The sequence below is a fragment of the Hyposmocoma kahamanoa genome, unplaced genomic scaffold, assembly GCF_003589595.1.
Source record: "Hyposmocoma kahamanoa isolate Upper Pololo Valley unplaced genomic scaffold, ASM358959v1 87, whole genome shotgun sequence".
NCBI classification, from domain to species: domain Eukaryota; kingdom Metazoa; phylum Arthropoda; class Insecta; order Lepidoptera; family Cosmopterigidae; genus Hyposmocoma; species Hyposmocoma kahamanoa.
This window is the reverse complement of record NW_020654422.1, coordinates 16,025,168-16,049,286: the sequence shown is the minus strand read 5'-3', so window position 1 is coordinate 16,049,286 and position 24,119 is coordinate 16,025,168. Positions and strand designations below refer to the sequence as shown.

General features: G+C 37.9%; 3 protein-coding genes across 5 annotated transcripts in view; 1 reads left to right on the top strand and 2 right to left on the bottom strand.

Moving 5' to 3' along the window:
- Positions 1 to 5,658: 5,658 nt before the first annotated feature.
- LOC113235247 lies at positions 5,659 to 8,638 on the bottom strand. 2 transcript variants are annotated; one of them, XM_026470882.1, is made up of 3 exons: positions 8,262 to 8,638; positions 7,040 to 7,125; positions 5,659 to 6,848 (listed from the first exon to the last, which is right to left on the bottom strand). In XM_026470882.1, the coding sequence occupies exon 3, from the start codon at positions 6,828 to 6,830 to the stop codon at positions 6,132 to 6,134; it is 699 nt and encodes a 232-aa protein (XP_026326667.1). In that variant the 5' UTR covers positions 6,831 to 6,848; positions 7,040 to 7,125; positions 8,262 to 8,638; the 3' UTR covers positions 5,659 to 6,131. The 2 variants fall into 2 exon arrangements, with proteins under 2 accessions (XP_026326667.1, XP_026326668.1); XM_026470883.1 differs by having other exon boundaries at positions 8,402 to 8,638.
- Positions 8,055 to 19,758, top strand: LOC113235246. 2 transcript variants are annotated; one of them, XM_026470880.1, is made up of 7 exons: positions 8,077 to 8,108; positions 10,259 to 10,343; positions 10,438 to 10,632; positions 11,518 to 11,694; positions 15,048 to 15,140; positions 16,153 to 16,269; positions 18,839 to 19,758. In XM_026470880.1, exons 2-7 carry the CDS (start codon positions 10,314 to 10,316, stop codon positions 19,025 to 19,027), a joined length of 801 nt encoding a protein of 266 aa, XP_026326665.1. In that variant the 5' UTR covers positions 8,077 to 8,108; positions 10,259 to 10,313; the 3' UTR covers positions 19,028 to 19,758. The 2 variants fall into 2 exon arrangements, with proteins under 2 accessions (XP_026326664.1, XP_026326665.1); XM_026470879.1 differs by lacking the exon at positions 10,259 to 10,343 and having other exon boundaries at positions 8,055 to 8,108; positions 18,839 to 19,757.
- Positions 19,759 to 21,063: 1,305 nt separating this feature from the next.
- The window catches only part of LOC113235214 (protein kinase C-binding protein NELL1-like), a 55,242-nt gene continuing 52,186 nt past the window's right edge, over positions 21,064 to 24,119 (bottom strand). The window contains exons 15-18 of the mRNA XM_026470839.1: positions 22,923 to 23,075; positions 22,590 to 22,724; positions 21,553 to 21,573; positions 21,064 to 21,339 (exon numbers count right to left, since the gene is read on the bottom strand). Of these exons, the coding sequence (XP_026326624.1) occupies positions 21,157 to 21,339; positions 21,553 to 21,573; positions 22,590 to 22,724; positions 22,923 to 23,075 (492 nt within the window). The 3' untranslated portion in view covers positions 21,064 to 21,156. The remainder of the gene's footprint in view (positions 21,340 to 21,552; positions 21,574 to 22,589; positions 22,725 to 22,922; positions 23,076 to 24,119) is intronic.

The following is a 24,119-nucleotide window of genomic DNA, read 5'->3' as shown; positions in this document are numbered from 1 at the left end:
CTTTTTTGTACGTACATTTTGCGAGTCCAGGCTGAGAAACCAGGTGTAAAGTGAAGAAATATTAATGATTTATTTTTTATAGTTTAATTAGACGTAAAATGAGTTTAGGGCAAGAATTTCAGAATATTCATTGTACAATAATAATTAATAAACAATATTACTGTCCAGATTTTCAATTTTGCTGGTGTGTCCACTTTCTGTTTCATTGTATAAAATAGTCGTTCTGGTAAAATGTGTACGCTTTTAAGAAAAACAATTCCTTGTATGTTATTCACTATTAGAAGCACTAACTAAAATCATTGAAAGTATTGCAATTACCAGTATGTGGGAGACAGGGTACTTGATCAAAATTTGTCCACGCGAAAATTGTAGTTTTGGTGGCAAATATTCAACTGGTTGCAACTGGTAAGTAGTTTAACTAAAAACCATTACGTTCTTGCTCCGCGCAAGCCTCATTCATGTATGTAGGCATATGTATGTGTATGTCTGGCAGCGAAAAACCTGGGCACTGTGTTCCATTTTCCGCCAAAAAAGTAATTATATTTTGGTGGCACGTGGGACAAAAAATATTCAGTTTTTCTGGCTCCATTTGGGCTCAATTTTTGTTTTATCCTGAGGTCGTATTCTGAAACCAAATTAAGAGACTAATTTTGTCATTATTTTATCACAATTTAATCGTCTCGGTTAGATTTTTAAGCCATTACTTTTTTTTTCCGTAATTTATTTTTTGAGACTTCACAGACTTCATCTTACGTGGCTCAAATTTGGTGGTTTTGGTGGCGTTTGTGTTACCATTTTAACTTAAAAACGCCACCAAACATTAAATTGTTATGATATTTTTGAATTTAGCGATCTTTAAATTTGTATTTTACTTAAATTAACGGTGATATCATTGATTAAATGATTTTGTTGAGTACGTCAAACACGAAAAATTTGTTCATTGTTATTTTCATTGGCAGTTGAATAACTATGCTATCGCCAGGAATGTTTTCTGAAGATAAATTGTAGAAACTCAAATGTTTATCATGAGAACATGCGGTGGGTTTATCGAGACATTGAGGCTTGATGCAAAATAAGGCACAGAATGCTAATTTAGAGTTGTTATTTTTTTCCAAATTACCTGAAGAAATAACACTTGGTACAATTATAACTAAATCAGTATCGTTTGGGAATGACATTACTGACATTGATTCGATCATCTGGCGTTAAAAGCTACCGGTAATAATATTCCAGTTAAACGTGTACATTACGAAATTGTTCAAAAAGACTGGCTCATTCTTTACTATATTAGTAACATGAATTTTCTTCAGGTTATTTGGAGAAAAAGTACTAAATTAGTGCTCAGTGCCTTTTCAACACCATCTGACGATGATGAGATGATGGTGTTTCAGTACAACTATTCAAAGCAGGAGGAAATCCTGTGGTAAAAGTACTTGTGAAACTTTTTAACAAAGTTCTTCATGAGGTTCGAACACCAGAGCAATGGAAGAATGCCAACGTCACCATCATTCACAAAAAAGGCGACATTGCAAAACTTAGCAATTACCAGCCGATTAGCTTGCTCTCTCAGATTTATAAACTTTTTACAAAGATTTTGACCACCTGGCTTACCAGTGAACTTGACGAAGCGCAGCCTATTGAGCAGGCTGGCTTTCGGAGCGGTTTCTCAACCATCGACCATATCCACACGGTTAATCAGCTGATGGAGAAATGTCTCGAATTCAACCGGCCTTCGTCGATTATGAGAAGGCCTTTGACAGTATCGAACATTGGGCCGTATTCCACACTCTCCATTGCTGCCACATCGATTCCGCTACGTGGATGTGCCCCGGGAGCTCCTCCGTTCAGCCACTCTGCAGGTACGAGTTCACGATTTAACCAATCCCGTTCCAATCCGGCGAGGAGTGAGACAAGGAGATACCATTTCCCTAAAATTATTTACAGTAGCACTTGAGGATGTAGTAAAAACCCTTAAATGGGATAACCGCGGCATTAACATCAATGGTGTAACACCATTTGTCTCACCTAAGATTTGCGGACGATCTCGTGCTATTTGCAAGTTTCGACGATCTCCAAAGGATGCTGGAAGAACTATATGATGCTTCTTTGAGAGTTGGCTTAAGGATGAATATGTCCAAGACGAAGATTATGGCGAATCTCTCCATTCCCTCAAATACCACTGTCACGGTGGGAAATGAGAGGCTGGAGAGAGTCGGTCAGTACGTCTATCTCGGACATGTTCTGTCCTTTGGCAAAAAGCATCGGCCTAAAGAGATCTCAAAAAGAATCCAGCTGGGATGGGCTGCGCTTATCAAGTTAGGTGACATCCTTAAATCAGGTAAGGTTCCACAGTGTCTGAAGACCCGCTTGTTTAATCAATGTGCTCTGCCCACCGTGACGTATGGTGACAAGACGTGGACGCTTACGCAGAAGACTGTTACAGGTTGAGAGTTGCACAGAGGGCCATGGAGCGCGCTATACTCGGCATCAGCCTTGTAGATCGAGTTCCGAACGTTGAGATCCGACGATGGACGAAAGTCCAGGATGCTGGAACTCGGATCATGGAATTCAAATGGGGCTGGGCGGGACACCTAGCTAGGCAAGGTGATGACAGGTGGAGCAAAACATCGACTGATTGGTGGCCGAGGATGGGCAAAAGAAGCGTCGGGCGCTCTGTTGCAAGGTGGGTCGACGACATAGTACGCGTCGCGGGGCGTTAATGGATGCGGCTAGCACGGGACCGTGATGGATGGCACAAACTTCGGGAGTCCTATACCCAGCAGTGGGTGAAATCAGGCTGTGAATGATGATGATGCCTTATCATGCCTCAATGTCCGGACAAACCTACCGTATGTCCTCATGGCAAACATTTGGGTTTCTACAACTTATCTTTAGGAAACATTCGTAGAGATGGCGTTGTGTATCATAGTTCTTCAACTGCCAATTAAAGCAACAATGAACTCATTCCCTAAAATCCTTACCTATTTCTGCCGCTAAGCAGTAATATCAGCATTACTGTGTTCCGGTTTTGAAGGGTGACGGGCGCAGTGACAGTGCTCCTCATATCTTTGCTTATTTAAAGCTCTGAGTGGCACTGCCACTGTTATGGCGTGTAGCTTACCATCAGGCGCATGACTCGTTCGTCCTGTCACATGACATTAAAAAGAAAAAACAAAAGAAAGTTCCAACTGTGCGTCGTTTTAAAGGGGCAAACAAATTTTTATCACAATTCAATTTTTATGTATACTCCAACTTTGGTGGCAATATTCAATTCTGGTGCAACCGATAAGCGTTTTGGTGGCGTTTCTAAGTATTGGTGGTGAGAAAAATTTTTAATTGCTTGTATCTCTGAAATTAATAGAAATGGGTCACGTATATATAAATAAAATGTTTCATTTTATTGCAAATGAGTCTCTGATACTGGAAAATCAAAAATTAAAATTGCGCCCCCAAAATTTACAATAAAATTAATTTGTTGATATTCACCCATGAATATAATCGACAACGTATAATCGACATTATCGATCGACAACTAGAATTATAGACGTTTTCGAGTTGTTTGGGAGTGCTTATTGAGATTGTGGCATTAATTTCTAAATCCAAGATGGTTGCCAAGAATTTTCAAAATATTTATTTTTGGTAATCCTTATGGGAATGGCATTTGTATCTGAATACATGATGGCTAACACGACTTTTCTAAACGCAAGATGGCGGACACGATTTCTCAAATAATGTCAAGTTGGGTATCGTTTTCGAGATATTTGGGGGTGCTTATTACGAATATAACCACTTGTTTGTTAATCCAAGATGGCGGACACGATTTTTCAAAAAATGCAATATGGGTATCTGTTTCGTAGTATTAGGGGATGCTCAATACAAATATGGCACTCACTTCTAAATCCAAGATGGCGGGCACGATTTTTCGAATAATGACAAGTTGGGTATCGTTTTCGAAGTATTAGGGGATGCTCATTACGAATATAGCACTTATTTTTAAATCCCAGATGCCAGACACAATTTTTCAAAAAAATGCAATATGGGTATCTGTTTCGCGGTATTTGGGGATGCTCAATATGAATATGGCACTCACTTTTAAATACAAGATAGCGAGCACAATTTTTCGAATAATGGCAAGTTGGATATTGTTTTCGAGGTATTTGGGAGTGCTCATTATGATTTGCCATTATTTGAGAAATCGTACCCGCCATATTGCATTTAGAAATGCGAAAAGTTGTGTCAGCCATCATGTGTTCAGATATAAATGCCATTTCAATAAGGATTACCGAAAATATATTTTTGAAAATTCTTGGCAACCATCTTGGATTTAGAAATGAATGCCACATTCTCAATGAGTACTCCCAAACAACTCGAAACGCCTATAATTCTCGATGGTGATCGACCATTGTCGATCGATAACGAACGAATTCTAAAGGTGTCTACGACATTTCGTAGACACCTTTAGAATTCGTTCGTTACCTTTATTTTGTCAAAATAATCATAATGAATACTACCTTTAAATAGTTACAAAACTCGATTTATGAAAAATATTTGTAAATAGTTTTCGCCTTGTTTACGGGTTTTTATGGGATTTTTACGTTTGTTTAACACTATTCTTCACACTTGTATTCAGAACCAAAAGGTATATTTAGGGGGGTCAGAGTTCTTGGGGCACACACTTCACGTATAGATATTAAAAATTACTCACAACCTGTTATGTTTTTTCAATTGTAGTTTTAGTTTCAAAATTGTCAATAAATTTTAGACATAAATTTTCTCATGCCTTTTTTTCCAATCGATTAAAATAACTGGCGGAACTGATATCCCATATTGGAAGGTGTTGCTCTGCATTCTCTATAAATTCTTCTACTCGATTTTGGTCCATCGTAGTTAATTTGAAAAATTAACATGTACACCTCACTAACCGTGATGCAACCGAGTCTGGCTGCAGCGTGACTGTCGCGCAACCGCCGCGCGGTTGCAGCGCTTCCAGAAATTGTATGAAAAGTGACAATCGCACGGCAGTCGCGCGGCTGTAGTGCTGCTGCAGCGCGGCTAACAGCGGCTAATTTGAACGCGCCCTAAACCTCGTCGAAAAATCATGTCGGCCTTTAATTTTATCAGAGATTTTTATCGATTCAATCTACTTATCTATCTTGCAAATTAACAAGGGATTAAGCTAATCACTATTAAATTTATTTTCTGAAACTACACAAAAACGAATGAGCCTAAAGATATTCATTTAATATAGGTCACTACTATACTTCCATCTTTACTTGAACCACTATTTTTGAAAAACTGGCAAAATGTAATAATAATAACGCACACACTCAACATACCTAGGGAAACCCTGTGTCGCGGGTGCTATGGATGGACACACACATAAACAACCACAAATTACACCCACGAGGGAAATAAATGTAGGCCTTACAAATATTTCTCCTGGTCCGGGAATCGAACCTGGGACCTCTGCGTGGCAGTCCGGCATGGTAACCGTTCGACCATGGAGGCAGTTAATAGGTTCATATTATTTATTTGAAGTTTTATTTAGTGTTGATTTAGTAGTTCATTTGAGCTTATTTGTACATGTTATTTAGTTATTGCTAAAACTAATTCACCAGGCGCTAACTTGCCTGCTTGTCTTTTTTGTATAACTACCGCACATAAATTTCATTCACTTTCGGTCTTCGCTCTGCTCGGTTCTCGTATTATACTAAAATTCAAAATTGCATTTAAGCCAGTAATTAAACCTGTGAAATAGTTTAATTTAAAGTCCGTATGTCCTCTACGAGACATTTAGCATTAATTATGAAATAAAAATGTATAGTTAAAAACAAGTTACAGTAAGACGAGATATAAAATGATTGAGCAACGTTCTAATTCAACGTTCGAACTTGTATTAATTCAGAATCGTCAACTTTTGACTGGTGTCAACTGTGAAATGTGGAAAAAAGGGAACAATATGAATTTTTCAAAATGGAAATTTTCATTATCCAACACTAGGTAGTCCTAAAGTTATACTTATTGAGTATATTCCTAGATACCTAGTTTAGGTACACTTGAATATAAACTTGTTTTTCAAAATAACAAACAACCTTATAATTGCAACTACTTTATCACTAATTACGAGTTAGCTATTTTTTCAGCAATAGTCTACTATACGATCTTTTTGTTTTCCTCCGAGTAAATATCGATTCGTCGTCGATAGGTTTGAAATCTCGGGGTTGCGGCAAAGCATAGAACACCTTGGGGCAGCCTGTACCAGGACAACAATACTCACAGTGCTTTGGTTTGGAATCACCATAGCGCAAAGCGCGCGATGATGGCATTGCCCTTGCTGCTCTGAGACTCTCGGTATGCCCCGACTCCTGCTTGTTGTCCTTCGCGCTCTGTGCCTCATTCACCTCCTGTGCATCAATCGTGTCTAGCGCGTCATTGTGGGTTTGTGCGTCATTCTTGTCTGTCGCTTCATCAGTGTCTTGTGCGTCATTCTTGTCCTGTGCCTTAATCGAGGCTCGTGTGTCTTTCTTGTCCTGTGCCTCATTCATTATTGTATACTCTTGGGTCTTCGTGGTTTTTTCTTCTTCATGTATCTCCTCATCATCAGCATATTCGCCATCGGGTTTAGAGTCATTGGATTCTCCATTAGAATTATCGACGACATTTGACGTTGACGTGCAGTTTGTGTCGGTGACCGCGCTCACTGAGATCTTGTATGTAGATTCACTGTTGTGGTTGTAGCGGTAGAATATAGCGACTTGTTGTTTTACCGCGTCTACCGAAACTGATGGTCGCCATCGCGGATTGTGGATTACCACTTTGATGTGCGACATTTTTGAGCATGGCGGCAACTGTAAATATGTGTATGTATAAATAATTAGGTAGTTATCCTTTGAATATACGTAATATGGAAATGTGGTAAATGTGGAAACACGGCCGTTGTTATGAGTGATGTTGAAGTTAAGAGATGTAGGTGTATATATACATATACATATATAAAGGTATTTTGTATAAAGAAACTGAATTAGTAAAAAGGGCTTACAGTATAATGAACAACGGTGCGTCTGTTTTCGACTGCAGGACCAATTGAACCCTCAGAGTTCCATACCTGTTGCCCTTCGCTTCCACCTGGAAACGCAAATGTGATTACAACGTTTACTAAACACATGTTAGTAGTTATTGACAGATGGACATTTTTATAATATTTTGTACTATATAAGGAATATGTTCAATATTTATGTTACCGAATTCAAAAACCGAATCTTCTATGCAGTTACTAATTACGAAAAAGTTAATAAAGCATAATATCAACCACTTCATATCGGTAACTGTAGGTACATCAGTGTAAAGTAACTAGCACACTATAGTGAAGGCTTTAATTAGAAATTTTGAAATACGTATTGACGTTAATTGAGACAGATCGATTAGACATAGGCGTTTATACCTTTAGTAAGCATGACATTGGATTTGATGCGAATTATTTTAAAAAAAAAAACAGATAACGCAATTACTTATATGAATAAGAATCCCATAATTCGCACCCTAGCAAATTGAGCCTTATTACAGAATCGTAAACAAATCGGCTTTTCAGTAGAGAAGCTTAAAGATTCTATGAACGAAATAGATTGATAATTTTTTTATGCGTAGGCATGACAATTATAAAATTTCACATATATTATACCTAATTTGTTTCATGTAGTTTGCATTATTTTTATGGCTTTCGTGTGATAGAAGCACTTTTTTATGTTTCACTGTGGCTTTATTATAACAAGGACAAGGATAAAATTGTGTATAACCAAGAAATTTCTTAAAAGTCTACGGTATACAATAATCTCATAAATTTTTATTGGTGGAGTAATTTGAATAATGTTTTAAGGAATTCATGTCAACAAACTCCTTGGTTCGTTTCAGAAGAAAAAATGCATCGATTTTCAAATTTTTTTTATGTCAATTTGATACCTTATTTTCCGCGATAGAAGAAATTTCATAAAATAAAATTAAAAATTATTAAAATTATACTTTATTTTGAATAGAAATAAACAAAAAGTAATGAAACTACTATAATGCGGAGCAGTGGATTGGTGTTATTTGTGTGCGCCGGCTTGTTACTCGTGAGTTAAATAATTTGTAAGAGTTTGCTGGACGTAGTTATTGACACCAACTTAATAGAAGGCGCATTTTAATAAAAATAAAAAATAAAATATCCATATATCCATCCATTTAGTGAAATAAAAAAGCACCTACAAACAACGCTGATTACTTACTACGCTTGCGTTTATGTTATGCTTGACTAAGCTGCAGTGTCGTCCTGTGGGGTCATAATGATAGACCAATTCTGCTTACTCTTCAAAAAAGTTTGTTTGAATTCTGAACTATATAAAAGAGATCTCGAGAAAGATCTTACTTTGCCATGCACTTTGGAAATAGGGCACTTAGGGCTCTTCAGAGTACCGGCGCGGGCGCGGCGGCCGGTGCGGGCGCAAAGGTCTTTTTGTTGGCATCTTCCCTTTCACAGTGCCGAAGTGACTAAAACCTAAATCCACACGTCGAATTTGCTAACAAACGCTAGACGCTAGACTAAGCACTGTGAATGGTATTGGCGGACTGAGCCAATAGATCCACCCGCGCGTTACACGAGTCACCGCGCCCGCGCCGTCCCGTCACAGGCGCCGCCGGCACGTTCAGCCACTGTGAACGCGACGAGCGTCTACGTACATTTGATTTACACGCACCCGCGAATGTCGCCACTCTGAATAAGGCCTTAAGGTTTGAGGCGGTGTAGTATGAAAACGAAGTGTTAGAAAATCAACAATTGTTTTAGTTAGTAGTCTATTAATCTGACTCTTACATTATGACGCGTAAAGTAATTATAACTAATCACGGGGTTTCAATTTTAATTTTCAATATTTTTTTAATATTTTTCCACACAACAATTTATCCATTTCCTAGCACTACAAAATGACAATGAAATTAGTTGAGCAACTTCGCCGTCTAGCAAAAACAATCTACCTCTCTGCCTCTTGATGATCTGCCTCCAGATGCCTCTTCTTATACCAGGCTACCCTAGGGTAGCCTGTATATAAGTAGTAGTGGTACCGAATCTAGGTTCGGAAAAATATTAATTTATATATAAATCAAGAAAATGTCCCTACCAAATATTCCTTTCGACACAAAGATAAAATAATTTTAAATGTGAAACAGGGTCTGTAATACCTCACGATTAACATTCCACAGTCTAAGTAGTCTGTAAAACATATACTACTAAATACACATGAAGAAGAGATACAAAATGTAGATACAAGTTATAAACACATTTAATTGTAATAAATTGCTAAACACTGCATGAATACTTAAATGATAAGAGTATCATATCCTATATTTAATAAGTACATACTGTAGATGTATTTAACAATGTTAGATATGAAAAAAGAATAATGAAGTTAATGATATATGAATAATTAAACTATATTACAAAAAGTGTTCAAAATACACATGAACTATGTGTATTATTAATATTTAGATTGGATATTTATCCAATCTAATGTCACTATTTAGTGACAAACATATCACTCATACGAGAAATAAAGCTAAACTAGTTGTTCTTGATAGTCGTCTTTACGAAATCACAAATTCATTTAGAGGGCAATGTGTATATGCTTCTTTAATAAAATTCTAGTTGGTATTCAAAACTTGCCATTCACGACGTTTAAAACTACAGTGAAATAAAAACTTTATTTATACTAAAGGCTTTGTAATATACAGCCTCTGCGTACTTGGATGACAAATCCGTGGGAGTGACCCCTTTTGCTTTGTAGGTAGTTTCGGTCTGGGGTATCCATAAATATTTCCCCCGTCAAAAAAAAGTAGTTTCGGTCTGTGATGTTTGAAATAAATATTGTAAATTGTAAAAAAGAGCAACCTCTAGAGTTTCTTGCTCTTTCATCTCAGGGGAATCTGCCTTACGGATGAGATGATTTCAAGTGTAATATGATTGTCTATGAAATAAAGATTATTTGAGTTTGAAAAAAGTTTATAATTACTTTAAGGAAGGGTACTCTTTCCTTTAAAGGTTTTTGTTGTTGAGTCCGTTATGACTTCATTTATCTACCACCTTGTATACCATTATGGTACGCCATAAAAGTATTGATTATTGAGAATTGAATTTAAAAACTGATCGTTAAGAGATAATAAATTTATATTAGAATATAATATTAGCAAAATTGTCCCGGGCACGATTTTTTATGCACCCAAATTTCAACAGGGTGCAGCCACTTTTCCTATAATCGGTGGGCGATTGTTGTTTCGTAGTCCAAGTCATGACGCAGTCTGCCACTCAACGTTTTGAGGTAGAGTTAGAGCTATACGTACTCTTTTGCTGTGTGTGTGCTGGATTTAATAACATTATGTTTTTGTCGAGTGTCATGCGTTGGTGTGTCGCAGAGCGGCGGTGCGATTCTTGGAGGGTCAACAGCATGGAGCTTGATGCGCATGTCTTACTACTTTTGGACGTCAGACCTGGGCACAGAGTTGGGCACGGGAGTGCTGTTTGTAGCTGGTGCAGTACTGTGCCTGCCTGCGTGCTGGTTGGCCACCCTCGTACCTTACCACCCGCGTAGCCTGTCACTACTCGCGACTGTACGTAATAAGACCAATCGCGTAGCTTGTCACTACTCGATTGGGTGCAATAATAAGTACATAATATACCTATTTGTGATACAATAAGAGCTCTCTTATAATCAGTGATCGGAATTGAGGGAATTAATGTACCTAAAGTATGAACATTTTCTTAGTATGGACATACTCATTTCATCATCAATCTGTATAGTTATTGTTTATTTTCTCAACATTCTAAAATATACGTGATTCCGTTTCATGTTTCATTTAATAACGTTTTATGTTTATTTTTTAAATGGCTGAGTATTTTAATATGTAAGTAACTACAGAAACACACTACAATATTATTTTTTGAGAAAATAATTTGTAGCAGATACTTAATGGGAATGTATTAACTGAACTAACGGATAACTCACGTATTTAAATCAAATTTTTGCTCGACATATTTCGAATCAGTTCGTGGTCCTCAATGATGAGTTATCCGTTAAGTTACTTAATGTGTCCGAGTCTCAGAGTGGTTTTCTACTTAATAGCAAATAATAATATGTCGCCAATTTGTCAAACTTCAATAAATATTACACATATTAAAATATAATCAGTTCAGAAGTCTCGGGATTTGTAGAAGAGATTGTCCACATTATTCATTATTATAGCTAGATTAATTCTCTCAATTCCGATCACTGCTTATAATCGAAACCTTGTCCAAAACGACTGAGTAATATAATTAACATTTAAATAAATTTTCCAATTTCAAATGCCATGTTCACAAATATTAGTAGAATTGATAGTAGTATGTATAATAAAAGAATAAGAATTAGTATTTTGTGTACAAATAATCCCTAATGACTATTATTTGATACTGTGTCATGTATTAGGAATTTACTCACTTGTTGTACGTTGTAACAGCTGATGTTCCTGGCCACGGGAGCGTTATTGGTGCTGTCTACAGGCCTAACGTCGCTAACTGGGTTGTCCCGTGTATTGCGTGAACCCGATCTGTTGAACGTGAGCATGCGTCGACAACTTTCGCGAGAACATTTTGATACCGCAGTCAAGAGCGCTTTCGCTGCTATGCAGCTCGAGGTAGGTACCAGCAACAAAATAATATATTTAGAGGTTAATCATTAAATATCATATTCCTGTGAACAGCGTCTTTTTAGAAATTAGTTGTCTACATCACCAAGGATTTAACTCGTGAAAATTTTCGTAGTACAAGTGTAATTTAACAGCTCAGCGGAGCTTCCCTCGGCTTCAAACTGTTGGCGATGAAGTACCATGCAAGACGACTATTTATGGCTGGTTTGCAGAATTCAAACGTGGTCGTGTAAATCTCAGTGACGTATTTTGTGATGGTCGCCCGTCCACTGCTATGAACAACAAAAACAGCGATGCTGTGCGCCGTGTGATCAAAACAGACAGGCATGTGACATACCATGAGATTCGGGCATCTTTAGGCATAGGCATGAGTTAAATACAATTAATACTACACTAACATTTGAGTGTAAAAGCTGTGCTCTTGGTGGATCCCACACGATTTACCAGATTCAACGAAGGGGCGTCAAATTTGGTGTGGGACATAGTAACAGGTGACGAAACATGGATTTATAGTTACGATCCCAAAAACAAAAGCAGCAACCGAGCGTATGGGTCTTTCGAAATGAGCCGAAACCAACCGAAGTGGCGCGCGTGCAAAGTGCCTCTAAGCGGATGATTACTTCTTTTTTTAATAAAACTGGACACGTGGCTACTGTTGCTTTGGAGAATCGTTGTACCGTGAATAGTGATAGGTACACGACCATTTTTTTGCTGGAAGTTATTGATAAACTCTATAAAAATAACCGTAAACACCGCATAATCTTGCACCATGATAATGCCAGTTCTCACACGGCCAGACAGACAAATGAATTTTTGAAGGTGAACAACGTTGACCTTATGAGCCATCACTCGTACAGTCCCAACCTGGCACCTTGTGACTTTTATTTATTTCCAAAAATTAAGAACCAGTTCCGCGGTCAATGATTTTCATCACTGAAGAGGCTGTCGAAGAGTATGAAAATTATGTTTCAGGGATTGTCAGGAAAGAGTGGCATAAATGTTGTTAAAGTTGGTTCATGCGTGTGAAAAAGTGCATTAACGCTAATGGAGAATATTTGGAGAAACAATAAATTCATTTCTGATCATAATTTATAGTATTTTTTCTTATTCATTCCGGAAACTTATATAGCGCGCCTCACGTACTTTGGTCTTACATTTGTCAGATTAAATTCCTTAAAGTTTGATTCATCCTATTGAGTAGAGCTTCCAATTGGTTTCTTCTTTCTGTAACTACAGCTATGTCATCGGTAAATGCAATAAATAACACCCAGATTTTTGCATTGAAGATTAATTTTGATGACGTCTTACCATCGATTTGTTCATACGACATATGCGAATTAGGTAGTAAGCACAAATCACGTACATCAATATGTATACGCGTAGCGAAACTGAGATTATATTTTCGTAGGAAATACCCATTGTAACTGTTTAAGAATATAACGATACGATATCACTATAACATTAAACAAAGTATATAGTATAAATAATTAGAAGTAACGTATGAACTTTACATTACATTACACTGCACTGCACTGCACTCCACTACACTATACTACACTATACTACACTACACTACACTGCACTGCACTGCATTGCATTGGACTACACTACACTATATCACATTATACATTATTTTTAGAATTTATAATTTAATTTTAATTTGTAGCATATTTTATTTATTTTTCATTTTATTAATTTGTATGTTTTACGTTCTGTACATTTATTGCATATTTATCTCATAATTGATTCGTTGAGTGTACACGCCACACAAACGCTACCCACGCATACACTATCCACACAAACAGTCTCGCTTCACAAGGATAGACAAAGACACCCAATTATTCAGTTGTTTGGACAAGACTTTGCTTTTTAATTTTTCAAATTGTAAAGTATGATTAACTTTCATTAGTTTTACTAAATTAGTATAATTCCTTGTGTGTTTTCACTCTTGTGAATGTAAACTGTTGTTGACCCGAATAAATAAAATTAAAAAAGAAATAAAATAAAATATCACAATATGGAATAAGATCTGTTTCCGTCACATTAGCCAGTTTCCAGCAGAAATAATATTTGTTTATTTATTTATTTAGTTAAAGGAAGATCAACAGCTTAAAACTAAATTAAATAATATTAATAACAACAGAGCTAATTAAAGGTCCTCACAAGTAAAAATATAATAAGGAATCTGAATGCACAATTTACCTAACTTATTATATAAAACACTAAAAAAACTACAGAGGAAACTCATTGCCGAAATCACACTCGTATTGAACAGATCCAAATCAAAAGTATTACATTTGTAACAAAAATATTCCATGTTGAGTTGTTCGTGTTGTCTTGTTTAATTTAACATGTCAATCATTCAAATTACATTGCCGGAGATTACTTTATTGTTACTGCGCTACATGTATACGTGTTAATGCACGTGATTATACTTATCGCCTCATTATGGCTACTTTAAAGTGGCGTACCGTTGACTTAGCCTGGTCCCATAAAAAAATGATAATTGCTAACGTAAAACTACACAGATCATTACCCATTTCCTGGATGAATGCTTCAGCCTTCTAGAACACCCGACGGTTTAATAAAGTTCCTAATCAAAGAGTTCGCCCAGGGAAGTACAGCTTTAAGGTGCTGATGAAATTACGGACACCATCAGACTTGTTAATTTATGTCTCAAGGTCACGGGCGCAGTGGCAATACTCCTTCGATCGTTGTGATTGCACTGTTATGTATTTCTTACTTATTCCTAACGTCACCTGCTATCATAAAAAAAACCCGAAACCAAATCGAACAATAACAATAACGCACACACTCATAGCCCCGCACTAAGAAAACTGTATCGCGGGTACCATGGACACATTAATAGACAACCACAAATTACACGCAAAAGTCACAAGATAAATAAATGTAGGCTATACAAATATTTCTCCTGACCTGGGAATCGAAAACGGGAACGTGGTAGTCCAGAATGGTAATCGTTGTGGTACGGCGGCAGGTTCACAGCCAGACAAACAATGATGGGAAGTGTAGCGAGAGGCAACGAAACTTTCTTGGCGTTCACTCAAATTGCACAATTTCCGAATTGGATTACTCGGCAATAAAAAATTTAACTAGCATAAAAGTAGAGCTCTATATGTGGCGAAGCATAATTTTGGATTTTCTCCGAGGTCTACATGTTAAGTCTGTGGGAAAAGTACCTATTCAATTATAAAATTTTGAGCGCACAAATGTGCCGAACTGTAAAAAAAGAAAAAAGAGACGGAAATCTACATTCCACATAGCATTAATAGTTGGAAAGCTCACGGTAAAACAATTAATATAATTTATTTCAATTACAGCTGCAATGTTGCGGTGTCTCCTCGTACATGGACTGGTACGAACATCACCGCAGCCTACCACCTTCTTGTTGCAACCGCGTATTTAATGGAAAGGTTATCTCATACTTCCCACTTCTCTTTTCTTTCTTTTATGGAGTATCTTCTATTATATATGTTTCTATTACCCTCGGTTGTATTGCCGATTGGTTAGGTACCTAATAATAGTTCTCAAATACTCAATAATTACTGCGATTCGATCTTATGATTCTATTCTAGATGAAGTAATGCTCCTTGTGAAGTACTGTCACCTTACCTATTTCTGCCGCCAAGCAGTAATGTTAGCATTACTGCGTTCTGGTTTAGAAGGATAAGGGTGCTGGCGAAATTACAGGCACATGAGACTTGTCAACTTAAGCCGCAGGGTAACCGACGCAGTGGCAGTGCGCCCCAGATCTTTGTGATTTAAACAGCTGAGTGGCACTGCAACTGTTATGGACAGGCGTGTAGCTTACCATCAGGCGCACGACTTTTCGTCCAGTCACTTGATATTATAAAAAAAAAATTAGATGAAGTTTATTTCTCCACAGCTTTTGCTTGTTTCTGCCCACGGTGTCCGCCGTAGAGGCGTAGCGTCGATTTCTGTCGCCCGGGCCCAACCTTAAATTTGCTGCCTTCTCTAATTGCATGATTTCAAAAGTAGTAGCGTTCGGGCAGGCTCGCCTTCCGTCGCCACCTTTGTATTATTTAGGATATCGTTTTCTCAATTACTTTTTATTTTTCAATTTATTTTCTAATTTTAAGTAAAAAAATAATAATTTTGACTAGTTAGGGCTCGGCCGCGCTCGCCGCGGCCCCATGGCTCCACGCTACGCCCTTTATGCACCTCCCACGCTACGCCACTGCTCCGCCGATTCTATACTTAATAATGTATTTTACAACACCTAGCAACATTAATGATTGGTGTACATAATCTACGTAAAAGTAAAGTAATCTTATGGACATTTAGCATGATTCAGGAATTTTGTAACTTCAGATCAGGCACTAAGATACATATATAATAATTGCCTTGCGCGTCAATGACGCAGATGTTGTTGATTAGGTGACATATTTGAGGCATTGTCCACAGCGCGAGCCGTGTGTTAATGCCGGTAACGCGAGCGGATGTCTGCGCCCCGCCATCTTCGAGTTACGCAACTACGTGAACGCCGTGTCTGCGCTCGCCTGCGTCATCATCATCGTTCTGGTTGGTATCTGGCCAGTGTCTTAGGCTCAATCTACATTGCTACGGAACGAAATGAATTTTTGTAGCGAAATTGTATATCACATAATGAATTTTATGTCATAGGAAATGAAACTATTTTCCCGGATTTAAATCGCGTATATTTGTTTTTTCAAACAAACCAGCGTTTCGGTTACAGGTCCCATGGTCACGGTTAACACGGTTTGTTTGAAAAAACAAATATACGCGACTTGAATAGTTTCGTTTCCTGTGTGTAACAATCGCGAAAACCTAACAACCGAAAACTTTATATCAATTCAATAATTTATTAATTAACAATGTACATAATTGTGTTTTAATGTCACGGATTTAAAATTAATTAATTCATGCCATTGACCTACCAACAAATGGACATGGGGTCTAATACAAAAACCACGAAAAAAATGTCCGAGGTTAACCTATACAAACGTAGTGACATGTAACGAAATATAAAAAACTAAAACATCTAATTTAAATGTTAACGTCATTGTAGTACTGCCTAAATTTGCTTACAACAATTTAAGGGCCCAAAACACCATATTCAGCTTCTACTGGAAACTTAACAAAATGCATAATATTTAGCTTCGACTGAAAAATACTTGAACACAAGAGTAATGGAATAGCCTTTCTCGTAAATATTAATTAATTTTTTTATATATATTATTATGTCGAATTTTGTACAAATTCACTTAAAGGTATAATAAAGAGTTGGGCAGATACATACATACAAATATTACTACAAATGTGAAAATAAGCGTGTACTATAAGAAATGTACCGATATTCTAACTTAACGTAAACTCAAATATCCGTAATTCCGATTTATAACAAAACCGTTACGCTTTCAAGCAATTTTGATGCTTTTTACAAAGACAAAATTAGCTTTTGTTTAGTAATCTTCGTAAGAACACATTATGAAAATTCGAGCTAATGTTATTTCGGGCAAATATATTTTCTGACTTCTGATAGGTCCTATGTAATCCCATGCCGTAAAACGAGTATAACAATATTTTGTTAGTTATTGCTAACGTTTAATAAAAAAATCATTTTAACAATAGATTAAAATCAAAGCAACTCTACAGTTTCTTTGTTCTAAATATTTTACATTGCTTGTGGTTCGAACAACTGAAAATGACCAAGAAGTTTATATAAGGTTCTTGAAACTGACGTAATGGGTCTCTTTCCATCTATTGCTATAGCTATATCTATTACATTAATTCGTGTGCTTTTGTAATTTATATTTATGATTCAGTTATTTATAAATTAAATACTATAAAATTGTTCAAATTAACTCTTTTAAAAGACAACTATGATAACATAATATATTTGTTTAGTGAAAATATGATACAAAATCCTGTTTTCACATTTAACTGCAGTAATTTTTACAAGTTATTATCATTGGTACTGCATGATTGACAACCGCGGTGTCACTCGAACAAACGAAGACTATTGCGCGATTGACGCTCTGTATGCGATTTTAACGCCCTACAGGTGCGGACACTTTTTAGCGCGAACACGATATCCATTTATTGGTAGGTCAATGATTCATGCAAAATAATTAAATACACAGTCAAATGAGTTATTAGAAATTAAAATAAAATAATAAATTAACAATAATACAATGTCAGAACAGAAATAAATTGAACAATTTAAAACAATTAATTAAATAATAAATATAAAAAATAACAATTTATAAAATGTACAAATTCTAAATTCTTCTCCTATATCAATCGCGTAATGTACTCACAGCTACGTTGCTAGCCCATTTGGCACCCGGATGCAGTCAATCCCCAGGCACCCTCTAGTCAGCACGCGATCAAAATTGAAACTTATATTTTCCCCTGTAATCGGAAAGTCGGGTGCAAATGGTAATTAAATATAAATAGGTAAAGCCGGCACTGCGGCTGCATACACATAAGATACAATACGGTAGCAGCGAGAATTCCTGAGACTGTACGAGGATTACTCTGAAGAAGTGTGCGGTTTTTGGGATCGTACCTAGTTTTTATTGGCTTATATTCCGTTCCGCGCCAATGTAAGTGGACAGTAGATTCTTAGCCTCGAGCTCTGTAAATAACGTTGCGAAAATGGATCTGTGGAGAAAATTTATCTGTGCTGTCCGATATATTATTCGATAATATCCATCGCTTTAATTTTGTATTATAGCAGCTGCGGCCATACCATGCACCTGAATTTAATGCAGGTAGATTTTTTTATGATACCAAGTGAAGGGACCAACTATTCATGCGCCTGGTTGTAGTGCAGATCAGAGCTTTTAACTGCTAAGATCTGAGGGGCACTGCCACTGCACCGGTCACTCTGACACACAAGTTGAAAAGTCCTATGAGCCTGTAATTTCACCAGCGCCCTTACCTTTCAAAACCGAAACACGGAATACTCACTTTACTGCTTGGCGACAGAAATAGATAAGGTGACAGTACGTCTCTGGATGAACTCTTTCACAAGAAGCCTTACTGCTACTAGTACAAGATCATATAGAGTCTGTATAATTCTAAAGGTTAGTAGTCTAGTTCTATGGACGATGTTTATATACAGGCGGTAACACTGTTCGCTGGCGCGTACACCATGGTGACGGGCGTGCTGGAACGCAGCGTGGACACCCGGCTGAAGCACCAGCCTACACCATTGCGCCTTGCATGTCTGCACGGCTCCGCGTTTCCAGGTGCACCTCCCATTGTCTCCCTCACGTCGCCTGCAGCTATACCCAACACCCAACAAATGTGAGCAGCTAATTCTTATAAAACATAATTTTCAAATGGAAACAGCGTCGCATCTTCAACCTGGATGTAAGGGGCTCATACAAAACCAAACTATTTGACAAATGAAGAACCTACTACAATATTATTGATTTTGAACATTCAAGTATAAGCAAGCAATTTAAGTCTTTTACCAAGCTTTAGCTCGATAATCAACTTAGATACCTAATTAAACATAACTAGTATGGATATGTTTCCTACTTCGTGAAATGTGTAACAACGTAAGACTATACTATGTAATTTGTTTTGATTGTGGAACCTTACAATTTGCAAATTTTCTTATCGTAACACGTGCTAGTACACAGATCGCATAAGTACTCTTTGTTGTTTTAATTTTTGTATCTAGGTGATTATTTGAAATGAAACTCAGTTCACGTTTTGTGTAGGCAAAGTTATAGAGCAAACAAAATTCGTAGCAAAAGTCATTAGCTCAAGAACATGTCATAAACATTTTGTCTATGCTACACCACGTAAATTAATTATAATTTTATATAAGTAAACATTTCTTAAAAGAGGATGTTACAATGATACTAGACTTGTGCAAAAATATGTTTCAACCAAAGAGCTATAGGTAAGTTAGTTATTCATCCAACTTATATTTGGTATAGTTAGTTGTAGGTATCTTTAGGACTCTGCTATCAAAGCGCTTATTTAAGTTAAAAATTATTTAGATTTCTCATTCCCTGCTCAAACCAACCATAACGTTTTAAATAAAATTCGTTAATGTGTTTACAGATATAATTTTTTATTTTCATTGTACTTAAGTATTTGTTTCCCCGTGTACTATATCCTTTGTTTCATAAAAATCATTCGATATTTAATAAAAAATACTCTAATTTTACGAATATTTAGGGGATGAACACTAAATAATAAAAAATTCGAGGGTAATCTTTTTAATTGAAATTTTTTGAACACAATACAACATGAAGCATCAAAATGCTTTATGAAAATTAAGAAACAATCATAATCATCTTTCTATATTTGGTACCTATTTTTGGTTACTTTCAAATTATTCAAGAAAACGATTCTATATAGACAAACAAAAACTATAATAGGTATATAATGAAAAACTTCGTACAACGGGGTGCAGGGCACGGGCGACGGGATGTTAATGTAATGCTTTAATCGGGCTCTTCCGAAGTATATGAAATGGACCCTTGCAGATTACATAGTGGGGTTGTGCGGCCGCTGGCGGTAGCGTCCGGCGCCCGTGCCGTAGCCCTCCAACTCCACGCTCCCTACCAATATTCACAACAATACAGCTAAATAGTACCGTTAATAAGTCTAGTATAATAATAATTTGAAGCGATCGACGTATTGTTTAAATTTAGAATTCGAAGATTATTGCAGCGGCGGGGTGGGCGCGCCGGGAGGCGGCCCCCGCTTAGCTTATCACAACCTCGGCGGCGCCCGCGCCCCCGCGCCCGCCGATTACACTAGAAGGCATCACTCGATCGACACTCGCGGCACTCTGTCCTATGAACCCTAGCTACTCGATAACACTATTATAATATTGCTATAACGAAGATAAAATACTTTGATATAATCGACACTATATCGCACCCCGCTCCGTATAATACAGTATCACAAGGCGGTCTCGGGCGCCGCACGAGCGGGCGCGGCCCCGCTCGCTGAGTTAAGGCCGTGAGTGGGTTTCGCGCCCGCCGCAATTGGTTAACTTTAGGTCTATCTAGAATAAATATTTGCGTGAGGAGACGCTCAGGGCGGCTCTAGCGCCGCGCGCCGCGGTGCTTGCGGTGCGCCGCGCGCCGCGCCCAGCGCGCCCACTGGCGCGCCCAGCCCCACCACAGCGCCAGCAGCGCCGCCGCCAGCGCCGTCGCGTCGCGCCTCCGGCCTCTACGCAAGCCAAACAACCACTCACCCACTCGACTCCATGCCGACCATATCGACAACAGGGGCACGAAAAAATTAATTCATTCTCATTCGTAGGGGAAATGTAGGTGAACTCGATATTGGAAGTCTAGTGCTACTAGGTACACTATTCTAATGACTGTAATGAAAAAATATGACTAGACGTATTGTGGACTTCGATACGAGGAGAATAACATAACCGTTATATTGTTTTCTAAAGCATGCTCAGTTGAAGGCGCTGAGTTTGATAATTGTGAAAATGACGGTCTCATGCCTGATGAATGACGAATGGGAAAAGATAACACATGCAACATAAAAAAATACCTGAAATGAATTTATCTTCGATTCGTTTTTGCATACATTTCTAGCGGTCCATTGTTGAGCGCCAAATTTACAATTTAGACTCCACTGTGGACAACAGACTTAGCTTTGTGAAAAATGTGTAATATTCTTACATTTATAATATTGGATTTTGTCATTTGATACAAAACTGAGTCCTACTAAAAACACCGAATCGAAGACGTAAGCGTTGAAATAAACACGTGTTAATAGAGCAGATGTAATAATGAATAATAAGAGTGGGAATGGTTACCGATGCACACAACACGCGAGATTGCTCACCAAAGTAGCACACTGCCCGCCCTGCAACAAGCGGAAAGGACGCTTCACACACCGAATATATCGGAAGCGGTCACTCGGCCGAAGCTCAGTCGCAACACTTCCATCACAAACGACATTAAGCATAGGAGTTACATGAAACTGAAGCGATCGTTAGAATCGTTATATGTTATGTACAAACTCTTCTCGTGCATTTCTTTGTTTTACTTTTGGTTGACATAAAACACTGAAACTGAATAATTTTAATAGTAATGCGTGACGAAATGCAATAAGCTAATGCTCGCTTATCAAAGCGCTTACTTAATGCTTCGTTAGCATATAAGAAGATGAAATTGATATTGGCGAGATTTAACACTCTCAGCGTCTTTGGACCGCCGGCAGCCCACAAAATCCCAAGTGCAGCAGGCCACCACGTATTTTCTAATTTTACTTAGCAGGCCAGATCCAGATCGTAATCAAGTATCGATCTCTCTATTAGTCTGTTTTTTGATAGGATCACGGCGCGTACCAAGCGGCGTGCTGGTAAAGTTTGGAGGTGTCCCACCGGCAGTCCACATGGCCTGCTACAAAAGTTGCTAAACTGCCTCCGTGGCCGAACGGTTACTATGCTGGACTGCCACGCACAGGTCCAAGGTTCTATTTCCGGGTCCGGGGGAGAAATTAAATACATTTATTTCTCTCGTGAGTTTGGGTGTAATTTGTTGTCTATGTGTGTGTCCATGGCAACCTCGACACAAGGTTTCCCTAGTGTGGGACTATGACTGTGTGCATTAAAAATATGTATATACGTCATTCTGCTCAAGATGAGACGCGGCGTACTATGAAAAAAATGTGTAACCCGCGCGCCGCCCACATATCCTGCTGCAAAAGTTATTTAAGATCAGGCGTGGTGTGCTATGACAAAATATGCGTGTCCCGCTCGCCGCCCACATGGCCTGCTACTTCAGGAAAATTGTTCTATGGCGCTGAGAGTGTTAAGCAACATTTGAGATTAGTGAGCAGTGCTTGGACGCATATTTAAGGCAAGAAGCAGCAGTCACCTGGCACTGCTGGCAGTGCGGTGGTGCACAGCCGGCCAGCCCGAGGCGGTGCGGTGCCGCGCCCCCCGAGCCATCCGCGCCGCAACAACCCCCGCCTTCTTCGCACTCTGGCTCCCAGCAGTCAACCTCTCCAAGCTGCAACACAACGGCGTGTCTTCTTATTACTAGAATAATACTGTTATCAGCTAGGCCCTTGCGAACTTTTTTGCGAGTTATAGAAAGAAGATCTTTCATTCACGCTATCTATTAATCATGATTTCCGGGAAACTACGGAGAGTGAGATAACCAAGTCAGCGAAACCTAAAATAGTACATCTAAAGACAGCATACTAACGAGGCATTCGCAGATCTGGCACTGGTAAAGCCAACGCTCGCCACTGCGAAATGTGACATGGTGCATCTCCTGGTGGCGGCAGTGATATCGCGCGTCGCAGTGCGGGCAGCACGCACCAGGCGCTACGCTCATCGATGACTCTGTGCTGATTAACTGTAAAACACAGTACAACTTTGCCATATAAATGGAGAATAAATAATATACTAAAAATAATCTAAAATGATCTCCGTGACAGTTAGTAAAAATCAACATAATATAACCTTGTAACGACGTGCACTAATTTACATATTTCATATACTATTTTTATAATCCTCGCTTTTAAATGAATAGTCTTTGTTTAAGTAAATACATTAAAGTAAAAATAACAGCAAATCAATGTTCATTTGTGAGAAAAGAGCGGAAATACTTTTGAAAAAATTTCGTAATTCACGACAACGTGTAAAGTTTATTTCATATTACACTGCATTTACTAGAGAACCTTTGAAAAATCAAATACACTAAGATGACTTCACCTCGTCTCTATAACAAACGTCAAATGAAGTGTCATAGGGATCATCCTAGTTTGTAGACTTGTGCCTGATCGGTCCTTAGAGGGAGCGATTCTAGTTAGTCCAATTGGTCAACTGAACTAGGTCGGTCTTCTAGTTAATTTAGTTCATCTAGTTCCTTAGTTAGTTAGTTCGTCTTGTCCTTGCTCGGACATTGAATGAACGCTCCAAACTAGTAATTTTATTGACATGAACTACTAAGAACTTTTAGTATTATGAGGTCAATAGTATACTTTACTAAATATTTATTAATCTCAGTACAGAGTACTAAAAAAACCGACCTCAAAAGTACGTGGAATTACATCTATTTGCCAAGATTTATTGAAATCGGTTACCGGAAAGTGCGCAAACTCGGATAACCTCTAGTTCGCCACTACACGAACTTGACACAGGAGATAATGAAAATCGGTTCTCACTACTCAAAGTATATTGAGAGAGATAAACGCCTTGAATAGGAGAATAGCAAAATCAACCATTAAAATAATTGCTCCTTATAATAAAATTTAGGAGCTATTTATAAAAATGAATCTTTATGCGTGAACAGCCACCTTTAGAGGTGGGTGATTTTCTTCAAAATTAAATGGGACCACTATGGAGGTACCCTCTTTCCAACAAAAAAAATCATCGAAATCGGTTCACAAATACCGGA

Excerpts from the sequence above, each read along its gene's own strand:
- LOC113235247 (XM_026470882.1), bottom strand. The coding sequence starts at position 6,830 with ATGTCGCACATCAAAGTGGTAATCCACAATCCGCGATGGCGACCATCA.
- LOC113235246 (XM_026470879.1), top strand. The coding sequence starts at position 8,061 with ATGCGGAGCAGTGGATTGGTGTTATTTGTGTGCGCCGGCTTGTTACTC. Across the intron at positions 11,695-15,047 it reads TCGCTGCTATGCAGCTCGAG|CTGCAATGTTGCGGTGTCTC; the intron begins GTAGGTACCAGC and ends TTTCAATTACAG. Across the intron at positions 15,141-16,152 it reads ACCGCGTATTTAATGGAAAG|CGCGAGCCGTGTGTTAATGC; the intron begins GTTATCTCATAC and ends CATTGTCCACAG.